General features: G+C 40.1%; 1 protein-coding gene across 1 annotated transcript in view; it reads right to left on the reverse strand.

The window, feature by feature from the left end:
* The window catches only part of LOC126175371 (protein lava lamp), a 166,539-nt gene that overhangs the window by 135,969 nt on the left and 9,631 nt on the right, over window positions 1–20,939 (reverse strand). The window contains exon 3 of the mRNA XM_049922138.1: window positions 10,661–10,881. Coding sequence (XP_049778095.1) covers window positions 10,661–10,881 — 221 coding nt within the window. The remainder of the gene's footprint in view (window positions 1–10,660; window positions 10,882–20,939) is intronic.

The following is a 20,939-nucleotide window of genomic DNA, read 5'->3' on the forward strand; positions in this document are numbered from 1 at the left end:
GCAGGGATCCTGGGGAAGGGGTGTGGGAAGGGTTTCCCATCTTTGGGGCTGTCTTCTCTCCCTTCTTCGATCTTAGCAACCACATCTATCTTTTTTTCCTTTCTTACTTCTCGTTTGAGGACTTTTCTATTTTTCCCTCTTTCCATATTCATCTACTTCTATCACGCAAGTCCTTCCTAGTTTTCGTGGTTTCCAGTAACCTACAACTTATCTTCAGATAAGAAGGCCAAAGAATCAGACTACACGAAAACACTTCTGCATACACACAAAGAAATACCAATACACAAACAATGAAGTTACAGACTAAAAGGATGTAAGAACCGCCAAGGGTTGTATGGGAAAATGATATGTGTACATTTCTACATTGTTCTGATTATAATAGAAGGAAACATTCCACGTAGGAAAAATATACCAAAAAAACAAAGATGATGTGACTTACCAAATGAAAGTGCTGGCAGGTCGACAGACACACAAACGAACACAAACATACACACAAAATTCAAGCTTTCGCAACAAACTGTTGCCTCATGAGGAAAGAGGGAAGGAGAGGGAAAGACGAAAGGATGTGGGTTTTAAGGGAGAGGGTAAGGAGTCATTCCAGTCCCGGGAGCGGAAAGACTTACCTTAGGGGGAAAAAGGGACGGGTACACACTCGCACACACACACATATCCATCCACACATATACAGACACAAGCAGACATATTTAAAGGTCGACCTGCCAGCACTTTCATTTGGTAAGTCACATCATCTCTACATTGTTCCTTTGTTTTTGGCCGTGTGTGTGTGTGTGTGTGTGTGTGTGTGTGTGTGTGTGTGTGTGTGTGTGTGTGTGTGTGTGTGTCTGGTAGAAATCAACTCATGCGCTGAGAGAGAGAGGAGCAGGAGAGCTTGTGGAATAATTATAAAACAGTGATAAGCAAGGTTAGAGTTAATCGTGATAATCAGACACACACACTATACTTTGTATATAATATACTATAAGATATAGTATACTACTATAATATCTACGACTATAGTAGTATCTACTATACTACTAGTATTTACTACAGGTAGACATAGTATCTACTAAGATTATAGAAGTTGAGAAGTGGAAGATGACTCTTAGGTGTTAGAGGAGGTGCTAAGAAGTTAGAGGGAAGTGTAAAATAGATTTTATTTTTACCAGGAAATATTTAATTATAGTGTACATAAAGATGTATACTTGGGCAATGAACCATGAGGCCTACTCATAAAGGATAAGGGAGACGTACCCGGCATTTACTAAGGATGTAGGGCAGGCGTACCTACATAGAGATAGGACAACCTGTGGCCTGATAAATAGGGATGTTTTATATAGAAGTGTATCTACCAGAACGGAAGGAGGAAGTGCATTCATAGGGTCAACCCACATGTAAGGTGTAGGTACTGATCCTAGGGGAAAAGGACAGTATCGTGACAGAAGTCACACATTTAATAGGAATTATTCTGGTAAGTTTGAATTCTATATACCACTAGCTTTATTATGTTTTAGGTAAGTTTACGAGTGTCAAAAGAGAACACTTTTATTTTGCCACAGTTCCCCCAGACTACAAACTACTACAAATAATGATACTAGTACGTACTAAGGAAAAAAATAGTACAAGGAATTAGAATAAAGAATAAAGTACTCAAATGTCCTGAACACCTGGAATTTACGACTGTATAAAGAGCAGTAAAAAGAAAAAAAAAATGGTCCTCAAAATTTTTAGATATTGAAAGAGCAAACTCCAACATTGATTGAAATATTCACATTTTATAATTAAAGTAAAATGAAAAAATAAGGAATAGCTAAACAATAAGAAAAAGGGTATTCACATTTATTAAAAGAACAAGGTATACTGTTGAGAGATGATGGTACAAACAATCGTGTGTTCGATCTGAGAGGGGGGAATATGTAGTGCTTCAAGAATTTCCGTGTAAATTCTAGAACCACTTGGCCTTAAATAGAAGTGAGCGAGAGACAAATTCGACCTACTGCGCATTGCATTTAGTGTGTGCAGGTCTAAAAACAGTCACAAGCAAAATGTGGATGCGGCGGCCGACAAGTCCCTTCTATACGATCCATAGAGTTTCAGTGTATGTGTAGAGAAGAGCCTGTGCTATTCTTTGCTGGTTTAGTGACTGTGATGATTGTCAAGAACAAATGAAGAAATGCTATTAGACTTTCAAGAAATTCATGTGTTGGACTTGTTAGAAGCAAGACATGTTCATATTTTCTGGTTATTAAACCAACCCTGTTGTAAATGTATCTCAATACAGTCTAATGTTTGACGACTTGGCTGACTCACACGAGTTTGAATATTTATATGAGAAAGGGCGAATATGTTTTTTTGTGGAAGTTGAAATGTACCATGACTGAACTAAAAGTATTCTTCAAGTACCAAATTATTTCAAGAGTAAAGAGTGAGTCTGATAAATTCTCTTAACCAGCATTATTCTTAGAAGAAGTAGTTTTTGGAGATCGACGTGGCCGGCTATCCAGAGAAGAAGATTGGCTGTACATACCAAGTAAGTCAAACTATGGGAGAGAGGTGTAGAGTTTGCAAACCAGCTACACATCGCTTCTAGTCGTATAAAGCATTAGACTGCCTGGATGTCCATAGATGATAAATACTTCATGCCTTTCAAGCATTATAGGGTGTGATCAATGCACAGCAATGGACTGACATCTTTCTTTGTGACTTTGTTTACTCGTTGGTAGTCAAAGCAGAAATACCATGTGCCATCCTTCTTCTTCGCAAGAACCAGAGGAGAGTACCTTGGAGACTATGAAAGTTCAATGGTGTCACTTCCTCCTAAATTATGCATCGTTCAGCTGGCAATAACTTACGTGACTGCTGACTAATTGTTGGATGATCCCCAGTGTTGATATGGTGCTTTACTGATGCCCACTTGGTCTGCTTTTTCTCCACTCTGGATTTTAAGCAATAAAAAATTATTAACACTTCCCGATATTGTCCCTCGGACAGGCCAGATCCTATTTGCAGTTCCACAGTAGCTTCCTCCACCACGTTGTCTGTAGTAGTGGAGGAACATGATTCTTCACAGACGGAACTGAGCTCTTCATCCAGGATTGGTTTGGCTACTCCAAAACACAAACTTTCAGGAACAATTTTTGGCTGCTCATGACAATTAGTGATCTAAAATTCTCCTTCACCACCTACAATGCTTATGATCGTTGCCGTTATGTACATTTCTTTTGGAAAGCTGAGTAGCTTTTGCAATGGACAAAAGCTTCACAGTTTAAATAAGCAGCTCGACTGATGACGAACTTGTCTCATTGATGATGGTGTCTTCAAAGGCAAACAAGTGCTCAGCGCAATCTTTGTTATGTTGTTGGAATAGCTTTGACAATCTGGACTCTGGTCTTCCGAATTCTATGACTTCTTTTGATACCTGCAAGAAGTCCCATCTGAGAATAACATCTTGACTACATTCTGTTGAAATGAAAAACTTCAAGGGGCTATGTTCCATATATTCATAGTTATTCTTGAAATACATGTTCCTGTTGGCTGGACTTATTTCCCATTTGAGACCTTCAGCACATATGAATCTGTGATGGCCTCACCTCCATTTAGTTTTCCTGAAGTCAGTGGCTTGGAAAGTGACTGGTACTACCATGTGGCTACGGAGAATGGCTATGGCACGTTGAGGAGTGATCTCATGTAGGATGCAGTGATGGACTGTGTTCCACAGGTCGACTGTAATCATCTGCAACTGACTGGCAAGAGGAGAAGTGTTGTGATGATTAATGCCTGGCAGTATAGTAGTCTTCAAAAACTAGCCTTCTTTCTCTGCAGTAGTGAATGTGTCCAGGGTATTCACAGTAGAAACACACCAGATTGTTGTCCCCTGTTCTCCAAGTGTGTTCTTCTACGTGTTCTACACTGCGCTGAGAAAAGTCATACGATAGTGACATGCACACATACATATGGTGGCAGAATCATGTACACAAGACATAAAAGGGCAGTGCACTGGCTGAGCTGTCATTTATACTCAATTGATTCATATGAAAAGATTACCGACGTGATTACCGTATTTACTCGAATCTAAGCCGCACCTGAAAAATGAGACTCGAAATAAAGGAAAAAAAAATTCCTGAATCTAAGCCGCACCTGAAATTTGTGACTCGAAATTCAAGGGGAGAGAAAAGTTTTAGGCCGCACCTCCATATCGAAACAAAGTTGGTCCATTGTAATATGAGACACAATTTACGTCGAATGAATGACGATACAGCGACAGTAGTTTGGTTCGAGTCATAAGCTTAGCAGTTAAGCTTTACCAGGTAGCCATTGCTATGCATCAGGCGCTCCGTCCGTATTTATACGAGTACCCTTCCTTTTTCACGTGCTCCATCTGGTTTGAATTGATTGCTTATTTTGCTTTGATCTGATAAGTGCCATTTTCTTTGTTATAAGTGTTCACGTCATTCTAAGCTGAAAATGCATTACTGTACTGAGTCATGCCTTGTTTGTTGCATTCTGATAGTGCGTGTTTACGGCCTGTTGCCGCTCGTGGCACGGTCTGCTTTTGTGCGCGCTACCACCACTTACACACACACACACACACACACACACACACACACACACACACACACTCGCGCGCGGAAAAAAAATGGGAGGGAGGGACGGAGGGAGGGAGGGAGGGAGGGAGGGAGGGAGGGAGGGAGGGAGGGAGGGGGAGGGGGAGAGGGGGAGAGAGAGAGAGAGAGAGAGAGAGAGAGAGGAATTGTCTCATTAGCAAAACAATGGCAAGAGACTGCTATTTGTAGTTACTTACACTGCTGCTTTCTTTGATAATGATCAACAAGGACCAAATAATAGACTGCGTATGATAGAACATCATCTGAACGAGAGTTAGGTGAAAATTTTTCTCCATCTGAAAATCTTTGCGGCCGCTTCTTTAGTACATCAAATTCTGCACAGAAATTAGAGTCATCTTAGATTTAAAAATCTAGTCAGTTGCCGTGCTTCATTTCTGACTGTATCACTATTAGGCATAAGAATAATATGACACGATACGTATATTCTTCCGCGTTTGCTGTTGTCTCACCCTAGTTTCGTAGTTTATTAGGCAGACAGGATTTAAATGAGATAGCAGCAAACGTGAAAGAATACATGGCAAAATGTTTATATTCATATTATTCTTATGGTGAAGAGAATACTGCATGTGATTCACATTTCATCAGGTTCGTATTAGCAACCATCTGTTCTCACAGGTAGGAAAAAATTCAGAACATAGAGTTGGCTATATTGACAAACATCCTAAACAGTCTTGCCAGTCGGATTTTTGTAGTACATTGAAATTCTGCTACATTGGAAGATGAACAATATGGAATTTGTATTTACTTCGTTGGATAATGTATGAAAATGCAGTGGTCGAAACTCAATTTATTTACTGACACAGAGGTTTTGGCGCCAGTATTTATCTTTGTGCCTACAAAGCATGCCTGTGTAGCACTACATATATTCAACAGCAGAAGTTAGTTGTAGCGGCACCTACCAACATTTTTCAGAACTTCCGCTTGCTTTGCACTCGATTCTAAGCCGCAGGCAGTTTTTTAGATTACAAAAACCGGAAAAAAAGTGCGGCTTAGATTCGAGTAAATACGGTAGGATCGAACAACAGAAATTAACAGATTTTGAAGGTGGGATGGTAGATGGAGCTAGATACATGGGATATTTCATTTTGGAAATCGCCAGATAATTCAATATTCCAAAATCTACAGTTTCAAGGGTGTGCCAAGAATACCATATTTCAGGCATTATCGCTCCCCTTGGATAACACACTTAATGGCCAAGAGCAGTAGTGTTTGCGTAGAGTTGTCAGAGCTAACAGACAAGCAACACTGTATTAAATAACCACAGAAATCAATGTACAACGTACAACAAATGTATCTGTTAGGCAGTGCACCAAAATTTGGTGTTAATGGACTATGGCAGCAGACGATTGACATGAGTGCCACTGTTAACAACACAACATTGCCCACAGCACCTCTCTTGGGCTCATGACCATATTAGCTGGAGCCTAGATGACTGGAATGCCATGGCCTGATCAGATGAGTCCAGATTTCAGTTGGTAAGAGCTGATGGTAGGGTTTGCGTGTGTAACAGTCCCCATGAAGCCATGGAGCCAAGTTGTCAGCAAGGCACTGTGCAAGCTGGTGATGGCTCCATAATGGTGTGGGTTGTGTTTATGTGGAATAGGCTGGGGCCTCTAGTTAAATTGAAGTGATCATTGGTTGAGCTGCAGACAGGCACAATGAAAAGACTATTACACATGTAGCTACTAGCCAAAGGATTCCTCAGCAAAGAAAATATACATACATTCACGCACGCACACACAGCTGCCACCACAAGCAGTGCCAATCAGAATGTGCCTGCCAAGTGAATAGCAATCTGGAGTGGGGTGGGGAAGGGGAAGGGGAAGGGATAACAGGGTACGGGTGGCAGGGAGAGAAGAGCATTGCCTGGTAGAAGAGCTCTTCTCCCTTTCCTTTCCTCTCCTCTTCCTATCTCCTACTTTTCCTCTCCTCTTCTTTTTCACTCTCCTCCTCCTTTCCACTCTCCTCCTCCTTTCCACTCCCCCCCCCCCCCTTTTTTCGCTCCCACACCTCACCTTTGACACTGTGCCTGGCAGTCTCTAATCCCTGCCAAACAGCACTCTTCTCTTCCCACACCTCTATCCTGCCCCCCCCCCCCCCCCCCGCCCTTTCCGTACCCCTATTCATGTGACAGTCTCATTCCGGTCACAGCTGCTGGTGGCGGCGGCGGCTGAGTGTGCATGAGGTGTGCTTGCTTGTGTGAATGTGTGTACGTTTTCTTTGCTGAGGAAGGCTTTGGCCGATACCTACATGTGCAACAGTCTTTTCATTGTGCCTGTCTACAACTCAATGTGTCATCTTTATGATAAGTAGCAATCTATCCTATTCTTAATATCATTGTTATTCCAACCTTGAGTTTTTAATGTTTGAGCTGATGAGAGACTGGAAATGGCTATGGTCGGCTACTTGGAGACCATTTGTTGCCATTCATGAGCTTCGTGTTCCCAAACCATCATGTCATGTCAACGGGCCTTTTGTGATTGATTTGAAGAACATTCTGAGCAATTTGTCATTTGATGGCTGCAGCCTATGTTCAAGTTGGCTGAGTCCATTCTTACTGGCACATTTGGTTGGTGGCAGAGATTGGTGTTAAAGACCGATACACTTTTTCTTCAAAATTCTTTATTACCTCCTGACATATCAGGTCAACATTCAAGGCTGCTATCGACTGAGTACTCTGTCTGACATTTCTGGCTGCCATACACTGCTGTATCTCTTCTCTTACTATTTGGTGTATGAAAGAGGCTAGTTCATTGTGGTCTCCCCCAACTATCATAGGGACCACATTTTGCAGTCGGTCCTATTTGTTTCATCCATCTCTTTTCGGTTCCAGTTCTTCAATTCACTGGCACCACCTCACAAATTCCTCTGTGGTCGTGACATCCTTCACCAGAAGAGCTTGGTTCATATCTTCTCTGACTCCTTTCATCAAGCGTGAGATTTTGCCAGCTTCACCAGAAGAGCTTGGTTCATTTCTTCTGTGACTCCTTTCATCAAGTGTGAGATTTTGCCAGCTTCTGTTATGTGTCATATGTTTCAAACATTCTGTATGTACTATTAAATCATTTCCCTATGATGTTGGGCCCTGTTCATCAGTTTTTCTTCCACTGAGTAGATTTGCTCCTGATTCTCGCCAAACTTTTTTTCAGATTGGCCTGGAATTTGTCACAGCTACTCAGCTTCTCTTCGTTACTCTTAAACCACTGCTGGGCTGCGACATCCATATAAAAGTACACAACTGTGAAACACACAATATCTGCCCAACTATTGTATTTGGTGACTTGGTTGAATAATTTCACCCATTTAGTCTGATCCTGAGCATAGACTCCTGAAAAACACTGATGGATGCTCGATGTACAGCTGACTTACAGCTGTTTAGGAATCACCCCATCTCATGAATATGTGTGTCCTAGAAATGATGTACTAATTGTACTTTGATTTCCATCCATGTGGGCAATAGCTTTTACAATGTGTAATTGGAGTCCTGGTAGTGCACGTGTTTTACTTGAAGTACCCAGTGTCTCCACACAACAATCTCATGTCAAACCACAATCAAGTCCAAATCCAAATGCAATGTCGTCAATGAAGTTCAACAGTTAGCACTGAAAGCATGTTTTACTGACATCAACGTACAGCCACAACAGAACTGAACTCCTGGACAGAGAGTGCAGCTATTTATATGAACAGTGAATATTCCAGAATAAAAACATTACAACCACAAAATATTTCTACAAACTTCCAAAAATGATAAATTCTGAACAATAAATAATTGCTGGTGGTTGGATTGGAGCTTACAACCCGCAGGATGCCAGCCAGTGATGCTAACCATTACGCCACATTGTTAATGCCACAGCTCATGGCAATATTAAATTATGTACCTTGCCTTTTATTACCTGTCCTACACCTATACCAATATTTTATCTTCTTAGTATACCTAAAAATGGGGCATGACTGCTTGAGATCAGTCAGTCACGGTGTTGTAAGGCTGTTCCATTTTAATATCAGGTGGTTATAATTACACTTTCCATATTTAACACATTACAACACGAAAACTAATTATTATACAAGGGCAAACTTGGTAGCATTAATGTCAAGGCCATGGGGAAGACAAATAATGCAGAATCATCTCGGATATTAATAACCGGATCAGCTGTATTTAGTCCTTTATTACTGGATCACTACTGGTTTTGTGACACTAAAAGCCATATCTTCTGGTGAATATGTGACTAAAAAGTTAGAGAGGAAAAGCTTGTAATCTCTTTACCCAACATTCGTTGTCCTTCAAAACAAAACACTGCTAAAAGATGTATGTTTTTATTCTATGAGACACCGTCTTTTAGTGGGATTTTGGATAACTACTCATAACTGTGGTTGCCCCACCTACAAGGTTATCTGCAGCAGTGCAGAATCAATTCAATAAACATTTTTGGAACAGCGATCAAAAAATTTTTAAAAAATTTTTCTTTTAAAGAATCAATTCAATTGAAACACTTTTAATGTGCTGCTAAAGCACATCATTTAATTACATACTGTTACCATTACATCTACAAAAGGGGCTCAATATGGCACCCATCAGTGTCCAGTACAGACTGAAAGCACAGAATTGCTTTCTGCACAGCAGGAGGAAGCATGTCCATAGGTATGCTGGTTACATCTCTTGATATGCAACACTTGAGATCAGCACATGTGTGAGTTCCCCTGATAAACCCTATCTTTTAGGTAGCCCCACAACCAGAAATCTCTGGGAGTGAGCTCAGGTGATCGTGCCGGCCACCCATTTGGAAATGATTGGCTCATAATTCAATCGTTTCCAAATGTGTTTTGGAGAAGCAGCTGAACTACACGAACAATGTGCGATGAAAACTATTGAGTTCAATGTGTCTCTCTCCTGTAGTGCAGGTATGACGTGCTGGTGAAGAATATCGCATTAATGCTGGCCAGTCACATTGCACGTCTTTGATCCTTGAGTGCCAGCCTGTTAAAAAAAGAATGGGTCCATGATGAACATAGCCATGAAGCCACACCATTCTTTCACCATACAGAGGAACTTCATGCACAGTGACTGGAAGTGACGATCCCCACACTTGGCAATTTTGTGTATTCACCTCATCCGTGAGAGAACAACGAGCTTCGTCTGTCCGTAGGAAGGTCCAGGGCCAGCCCTCGTCAACTTAAATCCTTGCGAGGAAATGAAGAGTGAAGTCAACACGTCATTGTGTGTCCTGTGGTGCAAGCAGCTGTATGATATGGATCTTGTATGGATACCATTTGAGAATGGTTCGAAGCACCTTGCGTACAGTGGATGACGAGATGTTCAACTGTCATGATACAGCACACGCACTGTCTGACGATCGAGGATTGCACGCAGCACTTTCTGCTGTAGCAACAGCTATTTCATCAACCACCTGTGGTGCAACCGATCGTCAGCCTCTTCCCAGAGCAATGCCCAGTTCTCCAGTTGATTCGAACCACTTCATCATGCTCTGCACAGCATGTGGAAAAAGAGGACCCTTCCATAATTGTTTCAGCCGGCGATATTCTTGAAATGCACCTGCAGCATTACTGTTGTTTTGATAATAAGAATTTCACCATTAATGCTCTGCTCATTGTGTCCAAGCTCACACACAAGTGCACTGCGACTGGTCAGGTGCGCGAGGCTATGAATCACAATGACTGATCAGAGCACCTGGTGTTGAAACAGGATAGTGGTGCTGTAACACAAGGAAATCACGCATCCCATACTCCAGACATTAATGCTACCAAGTTTGGTGCTTGTACTGTGATTAGTTTCCGTGTTATAATGTTTTAAATAGAAAGTCTAATTATAACCACCCAGTACAATGAATTTGATTCTGGGTAAATGCCTCTCCCACACTAGTTAAACTGCCATCTTTCATTACAAAAATGTTCTATTTGAAAAATTTATAACTAAATATTATTAAAGCTAAGATGTAACTGTATTTTATATACAACTGTATTTCAATTCTTACCCTCACATATATCCCCCCCACTTTCCATTTCGCTGCAAAAACATTTACCTGTTCTCCTCTAATTGTTTTCTTAAAAGAATCAGGTTGCCTCTCTGAACTTTTCTTTTTCCAGTTGATTTCAATTCCTCATCTTTGGCATCTGCAGTTGCCACATCTTGCTGAACAGCATCTGGCACACTTTCAGAAACTGTAGCTTCAGTTTTTTCTGCTTTTGCACGTCCCCTTTTGGAAACCCGAGACTTAATGCCAGAGAGTTTGGTTGCATATTCCTGGAAATGAAAATTCACAATGAATTATAAATAATTCATTACTGCACATCAAATTGGGTCATAGTTAGGGACGAAGACAAGAGATTTAACCATGTTCTGAATAACACATTTTAATATTATTACTATTAAAATGTCAAGGTATACGCATTTGTTTGTTACAGGATGTCTCTCGGAAAGAAAGTATTTTGAATGTAATAGTGGAAGCCCTGAAGAGTGGGTAAAATGTTGAAAATGTCATCTCTCCATATGCAACTTGTTGCTTTCCAGCAGTGGGTTGGTCCATAACATACATTTGGCGCAAAGGCACTTTGCGAGTATGGTTACACTGTAACTGCTGCTCGATACTTAACAAGTCTTGCCAGAGCATCCATGACAACTGTTTGATAGCTCTGTGATATCCATGTAATTTCATGATTTTGCAACACTTATTGGCCCCTGTGATCACCACAGTCGTCAATACGTAATTTTTTCTTCTGGGGCTATATCATTATAATTTAGGACATCACGGTCATTTTACATCTTACCATGCTATCAAGACATGGGTTGAGAATGTTGACAAGAAGGGTTCATCTCTAACAAAGAACCCACCAAAAGGTCAAAGCACTGAGAGAATCACAGTAAACATTGAAGTGATTCAATAGAAAGAGCCCATGACAACTGCTTAATCCTAAGCTGACACCTGTCATTGAATACTAAGCAGTAAGCTTTCAAAATTCAATATGTACAGGATTTGAAGCCATCAGACCAAATGGAGCAAAAGCAATTTTGGGAGAGGGGGAGAGAGGGGGAGAGGGGACAGGGGGAGAGGTGGAGGGGGGAGGGGGGAGGGGGAGAGGGGGGAGGGGGAGAGGGGGGAGGGGGAGAGGGGGGAGGGGAAGGGGGGAGAGGGGGAGGGGGGATGGGGAGAGGGGGGGGGATGAGAAAATTAATGACCCGCTATTTTGTGACAATCTTTTCATGTACAATGAGGTTCATTTCCACACTTGTGTTACACAAACAAGTAGAATATTAGATACTGGGCATCTGAAAACACTTATCAATTCCAAAAGACTTACACAGCATAAAGGTTAAAGGAGAAAATTATACGATGAGCAACTACAATTTTTCCTTGAACTTTATTTGTGGACCATTTCCTATTTTTAATGCTGTACGCTGTGCCAGTATGACCTCACACCACACACAAGAAAGTCACCACTAAAAATTCTCAAAATGTGTCTCATGCAGTCAGTGTCCAGCAACAAAGCAAATGCAATGCATCAAACATGAGGCAGAATCTGAGAGTTTTTAGAGGTGGTTGTGTTGTGCGAGATAATACTGGTGCATCATACATCTTGGAGAATGGAAATAAAATTTTGGAATCCAATCTATAAAAAAAAAAGTTTGAGGAGAAATTGAAGCTGTTTGGTGAATTATTTCCATCTACAAAATGACTAACACTGTTGCACACCCAAACCAGTCATACAGCACGTGGAAACGTAGCAAGATAAAGGTTACAGTTTGGTGCACCAATCAACGCAATATGTGATGAGATCTTACTTTTTGGAAATGAGGGGGGGGGGGGGGGGGGAGGATGAGAGAATGCAACAATAATAATTTATGAAGAATAAGTGGATATGCTACAGACTTTTATAGAACACAACTTCAGAACTTTCATCAATTTTCGTAATCCTTGGTTTTAGAAACCTGCAGCCATGGCCGATACTACCAGAGCATCAATAACTACCAATCAACTGCTTTGTGGCATCAATGTCATTTCATAATTCTGCGACATCTATCGGCCACAATGACAACCAGTTTTGTCAGAGTATGATTTTTTCCTCATGGGGTGACGTGTACTCCACTCACCAAACAACAACTGCTAGGTTGGAAACGAGGACTCCAAAAGCAATTGCTGTGATTTCCAAGGAAGTAATTCAAAGTGTGACACAAAATCTAAACATTCACTTCCAGGAATACATACATTTGAATGATCACCTTATTCATGTTACTTTTAGAAAGGTTTTTTAACGACACTTAATGATGTTTACTTTATTGTTAGCTTTCAAGAATAAAACGTTCAAATTAATTTTCTTTACTTTCCTGTGAGTTACTTCAAATTTTTTGTTCTTTATGCCACCTAGTACTATATCTTTGGTCTTACAAAGAGAAGGAAGAAATAAAAGCTTTCGCAATTGTAAAACAGAGAACGTACATCCATTCACAAAAAAATAGCAGTTTACATTGTTTATAATTGTGATTTTATTAACTTTGCAGCATATGAGAAACATCTGGAAAATTTAACCGGTTCAATATTAGATTAATATTCATGCAGTTTTGTTCTTGCAAAAGTACAGGAACGGTTAACTCATTGCTGTACCTCTACCGCCTACAAAAGGCAACTCTTCAATAATTGGAAGTTTTTCAGTTCTGTGTTGTTAGAAAATAAACTTGTACCTACAAATAAAAGAAAATAATAAGCGGGGGACTTGTCTAACAATGTCATATAAACCGAACTTCATAGTTCTAACATGGTATGAGAATTAATGGACTGTCAATCTGCACACCAAAATGTGACCCACAGTCCCCTTCATAGCCAGAAGGTGGTACACCAAAGCATAGTAGTAGATTTTACTAGGTGTTGTTAATTGCCCATCACATCCTGCTACTCTTTCTTCTCAATGATGCAGACTACCTCAATAAATAGCAAGGATACAGCATGTCTGGGGACAGCATGTTGAGTCGTGGGATTTTGAATACATGGTCCTTTGTCTGTCAGATCTGCTAATTCATCTTCCTGAATTGCCAAGGTACCCAGCTGATAACACCTCCTTTCTCAGCCTCTGTAGGTGGAGAACGGAGTTTTGAATGTTCTGGAAAAACCTGTCTGTTGAGTACATGTATTGTATAGATTTAAGGGCAGTCACGTAGTAGCAGCAGTTAAGCAATTTCTTAACATGACTACATTCCGTCTACTCCACTGTTCTCAATATTGTACGAGATTCTGTATCGAAAACAGAAAAAACTTTTTTGGTAAATCAATGTTGAAGGCACACACTGCAAGAAACATAAGCAACCAAGAGAGCAGCTGCTTAGACCCATCCATGAATACAGCCTTATAACTGTTGTGCTCATTCAAAATGTAAAGTACTGACAGTGTCGGATTAAGCCAGTGCAGTGCCCATAGCATATGTTAAGATGCCCTTAGTTTGCTTTAGACATAAATGTTTTTTGCTCGCATATCATGTCGTTCCTGGAAACCCAGCATCTGCTCTGTAGGAATCAACATGGATTCCGGAAACAGCGATTGTGAGAGACCCAACTCGCTTTCTTTGTTCATGAGACCCAGAAAATATTAGATACAGGCTCCCAGGTAGATGCTATGTTCCTTGACTTCCGGAAGGCGTTCAATACAGTTCCGCACTGTCGCCTGATAAACAAAGTAAGAGCCTACGGAAAATCAGACCAGCTGTGTGGCTGGACTGAAGAATTTTTAGCAAGCAGAACACAGCATGTTGTTCTCAATGGAGAGACGTCTACAGATGTTAAAGTAACCTCTGGTGTGCCACAGGGGAGTGTTATGGGACCATTGCTTTTCACAATATATATAAATGACCTAGTAGATAGTGTCAGAAGTTCCATGCGGCTTTTTGCGGATGATGCTGTAGTATACAGAGAAGTTGCAGCATTAGAAAATTGTAGTGAAATGCAGGAAGATCTGCAGCGGATAGGCACTTGGTGCAGGGAGTGGCAACTGACCCTTAACATAGACAAATGTAATGCATTGCGAATACATAGAAAGAAGGATCCTTTATTGTATGATTATATGATAGCGGAACAAACACTGGTAGCAGTTACTTCTGTAAAATATCTGGGAGTATGTGTGCGGAACGATTTGAAGTGGAATGATCATATAAAATTAATTGTTGGTAAGGCGGGTACCAGGTTGAGATTCATTGGGAGAGTCCTTAGAAAATGTAGTCCATCAACAAAGGAGGTGGCTTACAAAACACTCGTTCGACCTATACTTGAGTATTGCTGATCAGTGTGGGATCTGTACCAGATCGGGTTGACGGAGGAGATAGAGAAGATCCAAAGAAGAGCAGCCCGTTTCGTCCCAGGGTTATTTGGTAAGCGTGATAGCGTTACAGAGACGTTTAGCAAACTCAAGTGACAGACTCTGCAAGAGAGGCGCTCTGCATCGCGTTGTAGCTTGCTGTCCAGGTTTCGAGAGGGCACGTTTCTGGATGAGGTATTGAATATATTGCTTCCCCCTACTTATACCTCCCGAGGAGATCACGAATGTGAAATTAGAGAGATTCGAGTGCGCACGGAGGCTTTCCGGCAGTCGTTCTTCCCACTAACCATACACGACTGTAACAGGAAAGGGAGGTAATGACAGTGGCACGTAAAGTGCCCTCTGCCACACACCGTTGGGTGGCTTGCGGAGTATAAATGTAGATGTAGAAAATTTAGGATATAAAATGAAACAGCACTTTACTTTCACACCAAAATGGAAAGTTACATTTTCTGGGATGGTTATCATCATACAAACATTTAAAACACAAGTTCTATTTGGCAACATGAGAAAATATGAATTCTACGTTACGGCAAATCACTTTTTTCTATACAAACTCACTTCATTAAATTTGCGCAAAATAATAAACTTAACACAATGATTGAAATGAGGCAATCAACGAACATAATTTAAATTTAAGAAAATAATTATATTTGAAACCAAATTAAATGAATAAAAATAAAAAGAAATAAAGGGCACAATTATTTTGATTATGTTTTTAAAATAGTTATCATTCTCTAACAACTGAACATGTAACCTTCATCTCAGGAGCCTAGAGCCTCGGCCATTATGCTACGGAGCTACTGAGTAAACTCATGTTAATTTTAGTGGTTTAATGACTCATGAGAAATTATTTTCATCATATTTTCACAAATAAGGGAACATCAGTATGGATGGCTGTGTGGTGTCAAATCTGGCACCCAATCCTACACTACTATATGGATAGTTTCAAGAAGTCAAACCCACCACTGGCGTCCGAATTGCAAATAAATTTTTACGGTGTTCAGAAGTAAATTGACTGTAACAATAATTTTTTGTTATCAGATCCAACACTGATAACTGGTAACTATACTGCTATATACACATTCAACCTATTTGTCTTTATAACTTCGAAGAATATTAAACAAAACAAATAAGCTCAACTTATTCCTCGGCACTTCTCATTTTCCTGTCAGCAAATTTCACAATCATTAGATGACCAGATTAAATTATATTTCGCTCTCTTAATATTTTCTACTGTTGTTAAAAAGTAGTATTGCATCCTAATAATCCACAGCAACTGGCAAAAAAACAATGACACAAAAGAAAAGGAGGAACTGCAAAATTACAATACGTTATCCAAACAATAGTCCACCAACATGAAAAGAACCTTCACACTAGACACCTCGTGTCAAAAGTACTACATGAAAAGTAGAAGGAGTGAACAATTGCAATAGCAGACTTATCAACATAAATGCAGTATTCATTAATTACTTTCATATAAGTAATAAACAGAACACCAGTCTAATTGATTGGATTATTACAACTAGCTTGGGCAATATTAGGGAATTCCCCAAGTTTTATGTTGTTGTCAACTTACAACATACAGTATATGTTGTGGCCAGTGCTCTCTTCTCGACACGAGCTAAAATTATTACCACTCACAGTATATTTGGACACAATAGTCTTTCCATTGGGCAGTAGGTAAAATACCATTCATATCTAACTTGAGATAGATTTTTTACATCCAGGTGGAGGCCCCCTGTATGTGTGGGGCCCGCAGGATTTGCTATAGCTATAGCTACTTAGTTAATTTGTCAATCAGTACTGAGTTAAAAATATTCTGTAGGTACTGTCCCTCTTGTACCTCAGAAAGTTTAAAATACCTCTTGGCAGTAGTCAGCTTCAACCACAGATTGTTGGTGGTATTTGTGCCCCCACCGAATTCCAATATGTTGTGCTTTGCATGGATATTGAAAGGCTGTATTTGTTTTGTGACAGTTGTTTCAATGACATAATTCTTCAAGCTTTCCTGGTGAGGAGCAGTCATGTTGATTAATCAGGTTTCTGCCAGTTATTTACGTCTTTCCTGCACAATATTTCAACTGTGTGACTCGCAGTTGAAATATCATGTAGGAAAGACGTAAATAACCGGCACAAACACAATTAATCAATATGTTTCAATGACGTTTGGTAAAATAGTGGTCTTGAAACAGTGAAGAAACTGTATACATAACACATTATAAAGAAGTGAAACCTGATGGGAAGTGGCAGCTCTTTTGCCTCAGAACAGTAGCCAAATATAGGACTTGTCCGGTACATACCTGTGGCAGTATAATGCTCACATGATGGATGGCACTGACAGTCTCAAGGTATATAGGACTCACAGATCCATAAACTGTGCACCCATAATCTAACTCAGGGTCATACAACAGCTTCATGAAATTGGAGCAGACAGTGTCTGCCTGTTACTCAAGATACACTACTTCAAAATTTTCAGTGTTTTAAGGGACCTTGGCTTCTGGTTCCTTAGGTGTAATAACCACAACAGTATGAAATCAAATATGAAACCCAGAAATCTCACTGTATCATTAAAGGTTAAAATGGTGTTTTTCATACGCAGATCATTTGAATTAAAAGGTCAATAAGAAAGGTTAAAATATATACTTATTTGTAGAATGTAAAATCAATATAAGCTGCTCGCTCTCCCATTGTATCTTACAGTAATTAGATACAAAAACAGGGCTGGAAGAGGATCAAAAACCTGCACAATAGTCTACAAATACGAGCACTTCAATGGTCACCTTATATTATATTATCACAGACATTATAGACTTTTTATGACAAAAGATTTACACTTACTATACTGCTATAGGGGCACCATTTCCTGCTCAAATCAGTCAGTCTGAATACTACCAACTATGTATCTAGAAACATGGGAATAGAAAGCACAGTATCACAAAAGCAGGTGTTCCGAAAGTCCCATTGCTGAAGCAGTCTTGAGAGTATAATGTCTCCCAACGGTACATATGACTTTACTGCATCAAACACTTTGCTATCAGTTATTCCCTGCGCAGAACAACATGTTCCCTCTGCAGCAGAGTCCATTTGTCAATGGCAGACTGATATCTCAAAAACTCACACTGAAAGCTGCTATGGAATTTCCTACATATCAGATGATGGTTTACCCCTGATCTTTCCTACAAATCCAATAAAGGCAATGTTTTGATAGCAGTTGAGGTATGTTTGATGTCTCCCTGGTTTGTGTGGGAGGACCAGAACTGCCTTCCTACATTAGCTAGGCAAGTGTCTTGTCTACCATATTTTATCCACAAGTTTTACAAGAGTTTCCTTTGACATATTTCCAAGTTGCTTCAGCATTATTCTGCTGTGACTGGGTGCAATATTACTAGCCTCAGAAAGTATAGAATCCAGCTCCCACATGGCGAGAGCCTTTTATAGTAATCAACCTAACTGAACCTGAAATAAAACACTCCCCTTTCCACGATCAAAGGGTGCCAATGGGACGACAGATTAATCTATAGAAGAAACTGTACCATTGCCACCTGAGCCAGAGTAGAAAAAAAGAGAAAATCTCCCTGTCTCTAGAAAGAATTCATGGCAAGGGAAAGAAGCTGAAAAAAAGAAAACTACATGACTGCTAGAAGTAGTTTTGATATGGAACCATAAAAAAAGCTGACATCCAGGAGAAAATAGATGCTATGTTCTGTCTATTTTACAACAGATCATACAGAGCAGTGAAGAAAGTAGGGTATCATTCATATGTACTATAAGAACCTAAATTTGGATGAAAATGGGAATTAACTTATATCAGCAATCTTAACAAGTTGAGTTCTAGCAGAATGTCAGCTTTTGGTGTAAAGGTGAAGCAAAATGATGATGCTGTAGACAATGAACCACTGGGGATTGTCAAAAAAATAACAAGTGCTACAATATTATGAAAATAATAGTCGCTATTTACCATATAGCAGAGTTGCTGGGTTACAGATAGGCACAACTAAAGGACTGTTACAAAATAAGCTTTTGGGCAACAAGGCCTTTGTCAAAAATAGATCCTCCCCCCCCCCCCCCCCCCCCCAACACACACGCAAACACAACTCACACACTCATGACCACAGTCTCTGGCAGCTGAAGCTAGACTGAAACTTCCTGGCAGATTAAAACTGTGCCATACTGAGACTCTAACTCCAGCCTTTGCCTTTCACGGGCAAGTGCTCTACCACCAAGCTGCCCAAGCACAATACACAACCCATCCTCACAGCTTTAATTCCACCAGTATCTCGTCTCCTACCTTCCAAACTTCACAGAAGCTTTCCTGAAAATCTTGCAGAACTAGCACTCCTAGAAGAAAGGATACTGCAGAGACACGGCTTTGCCACAGCCTGGGGGATGTTTCCAGAATGAAATCTTCACTCTGTAGTGGAGTGTGCACTGATATAAAACTTCCTGGCAGATTAAAATTGTGTGCCAGACTGAGATTCAAACTAGGGCCTTTGCCTTTCACGGGCACAGTTTTAATCTGTCAGTTGTCCCCATACTCACATTGCTGTCTCACGTTTTACTCCCAGAACTTCCCTTTAAATGTACGAACTGGTTGCATCAGTTTGGCATACAACATCAACATGGAATCAGATCAATATGAACAGCAATCTACATGGATTCTGTGCAGTCCACCATATGGTGCACGCAGAGGATAGCTTGTACCACTACTAGACACTTTCTTTCCTGTTCCACTCACAAACAGAGCAAGGGAAAAATGACTTTCTACCAAGTGTTTCTGTAAGAGCATGCACAAATGTAACAGGACATGAAGAATGCTCCTCTGAACAATTTGAAGTGGGTGGAGAGGGAGGCGGGGAGTCGGAGAAGCTAGCTCAAGGAGATATGGAAGTAAACTTGTCAATCACTTTGTCTATAATGACTGTTTTCCAGCTTATTTACAACTAACATGTGTACAAATTTACATGTACTATACTGTTTATTTACATGTACATTGTTTACTTTCTGCAAGGAAACAAGGAGGGCGAACGTGATTATTAGGAAGTGATGATGCAAGTTTTGTTTACTTTACTTGATCCTAAGGTGGCTCTGTTGCATCGTATATTTACACTGTCTCATGACAGAATGTGCTATGAGTCAACAACAGACCCATTCATTACTCAATGCTATTCAGAGACATACAGTACAATATGATGGAGCAGTACTGATAGAGTTTCGCAGAACTCACTGACATGAACCTTGTGTATGGAGAAGTATCCTGCAGTGCTCTCACTGTCGAAAGGCTGTACAGGAAACAATTTCCTAACAGGCATCACTTATCATGATGAGTGTTTATTTCTCTCAATCAACGACTGCGGGAGACGGTTCACTGGAAAGAAGAAATGAGGAACCTGGCAATATGGGTGCCTCTCGCACATCCAATTTTGAAGAGAAGTGCAGGAACATTTTGCAACGGACCCTACCACAAATATCGTGCTGCACTTGAAATGGACGCTAGTAGTAGCATGTTGCAAGTGCTCCATGGTACTTCCATGAGTATTGCAATGACACTCAGTAATTGTTTTTGCACTTTAAGCATAGAAAAGACCAAGAAACATGATAAAAGACAAAAAATTTGATATCTCATTTTCTACATAAGCAAAGGAACACAATTTCTTTTTAAAAAAACTTTCTGGTAACGGAATGACATAATTCAGACATGCATATTGTTCTCATTTATAACGCAACAATGATTCAGGTCGCCCATTTCCAATAAAAATTCACAAAAATTATATTGTGCAGAGGAATAAATGGGAAACGGAAACAAAATGGCACAGAAGATAAATCATTAAACTAATATGTTACTAACAAAATAAAAAAATCATTGGTAACGGAAAGACACTTAATAGTAACAGAATGACACTTTCACTTGAAAATTACCAGTTTTATTCTGCAATGCTGAGTATGCAGTGAAAATAGTACTTATTCCTCTGGCCTGTAGTAGGTGCACCTAGTTTCTCTACAA

This window comes from Schistocerca cancellata, chromosome 3 (assembly GCF_023864275.1).
Source record: "Schistocerca cancellata isolate TAMUIC-IGC-003103 chromosome 3, iqSchCanc2.1, whole genome shotgun sequence".
Taxonomy (NCBI): Eukaryota; Metazoa; Arthropoda; class Insecta; order Orthoptera; family Acrididae; genus Schistocerca; species Schistocerca cancellata.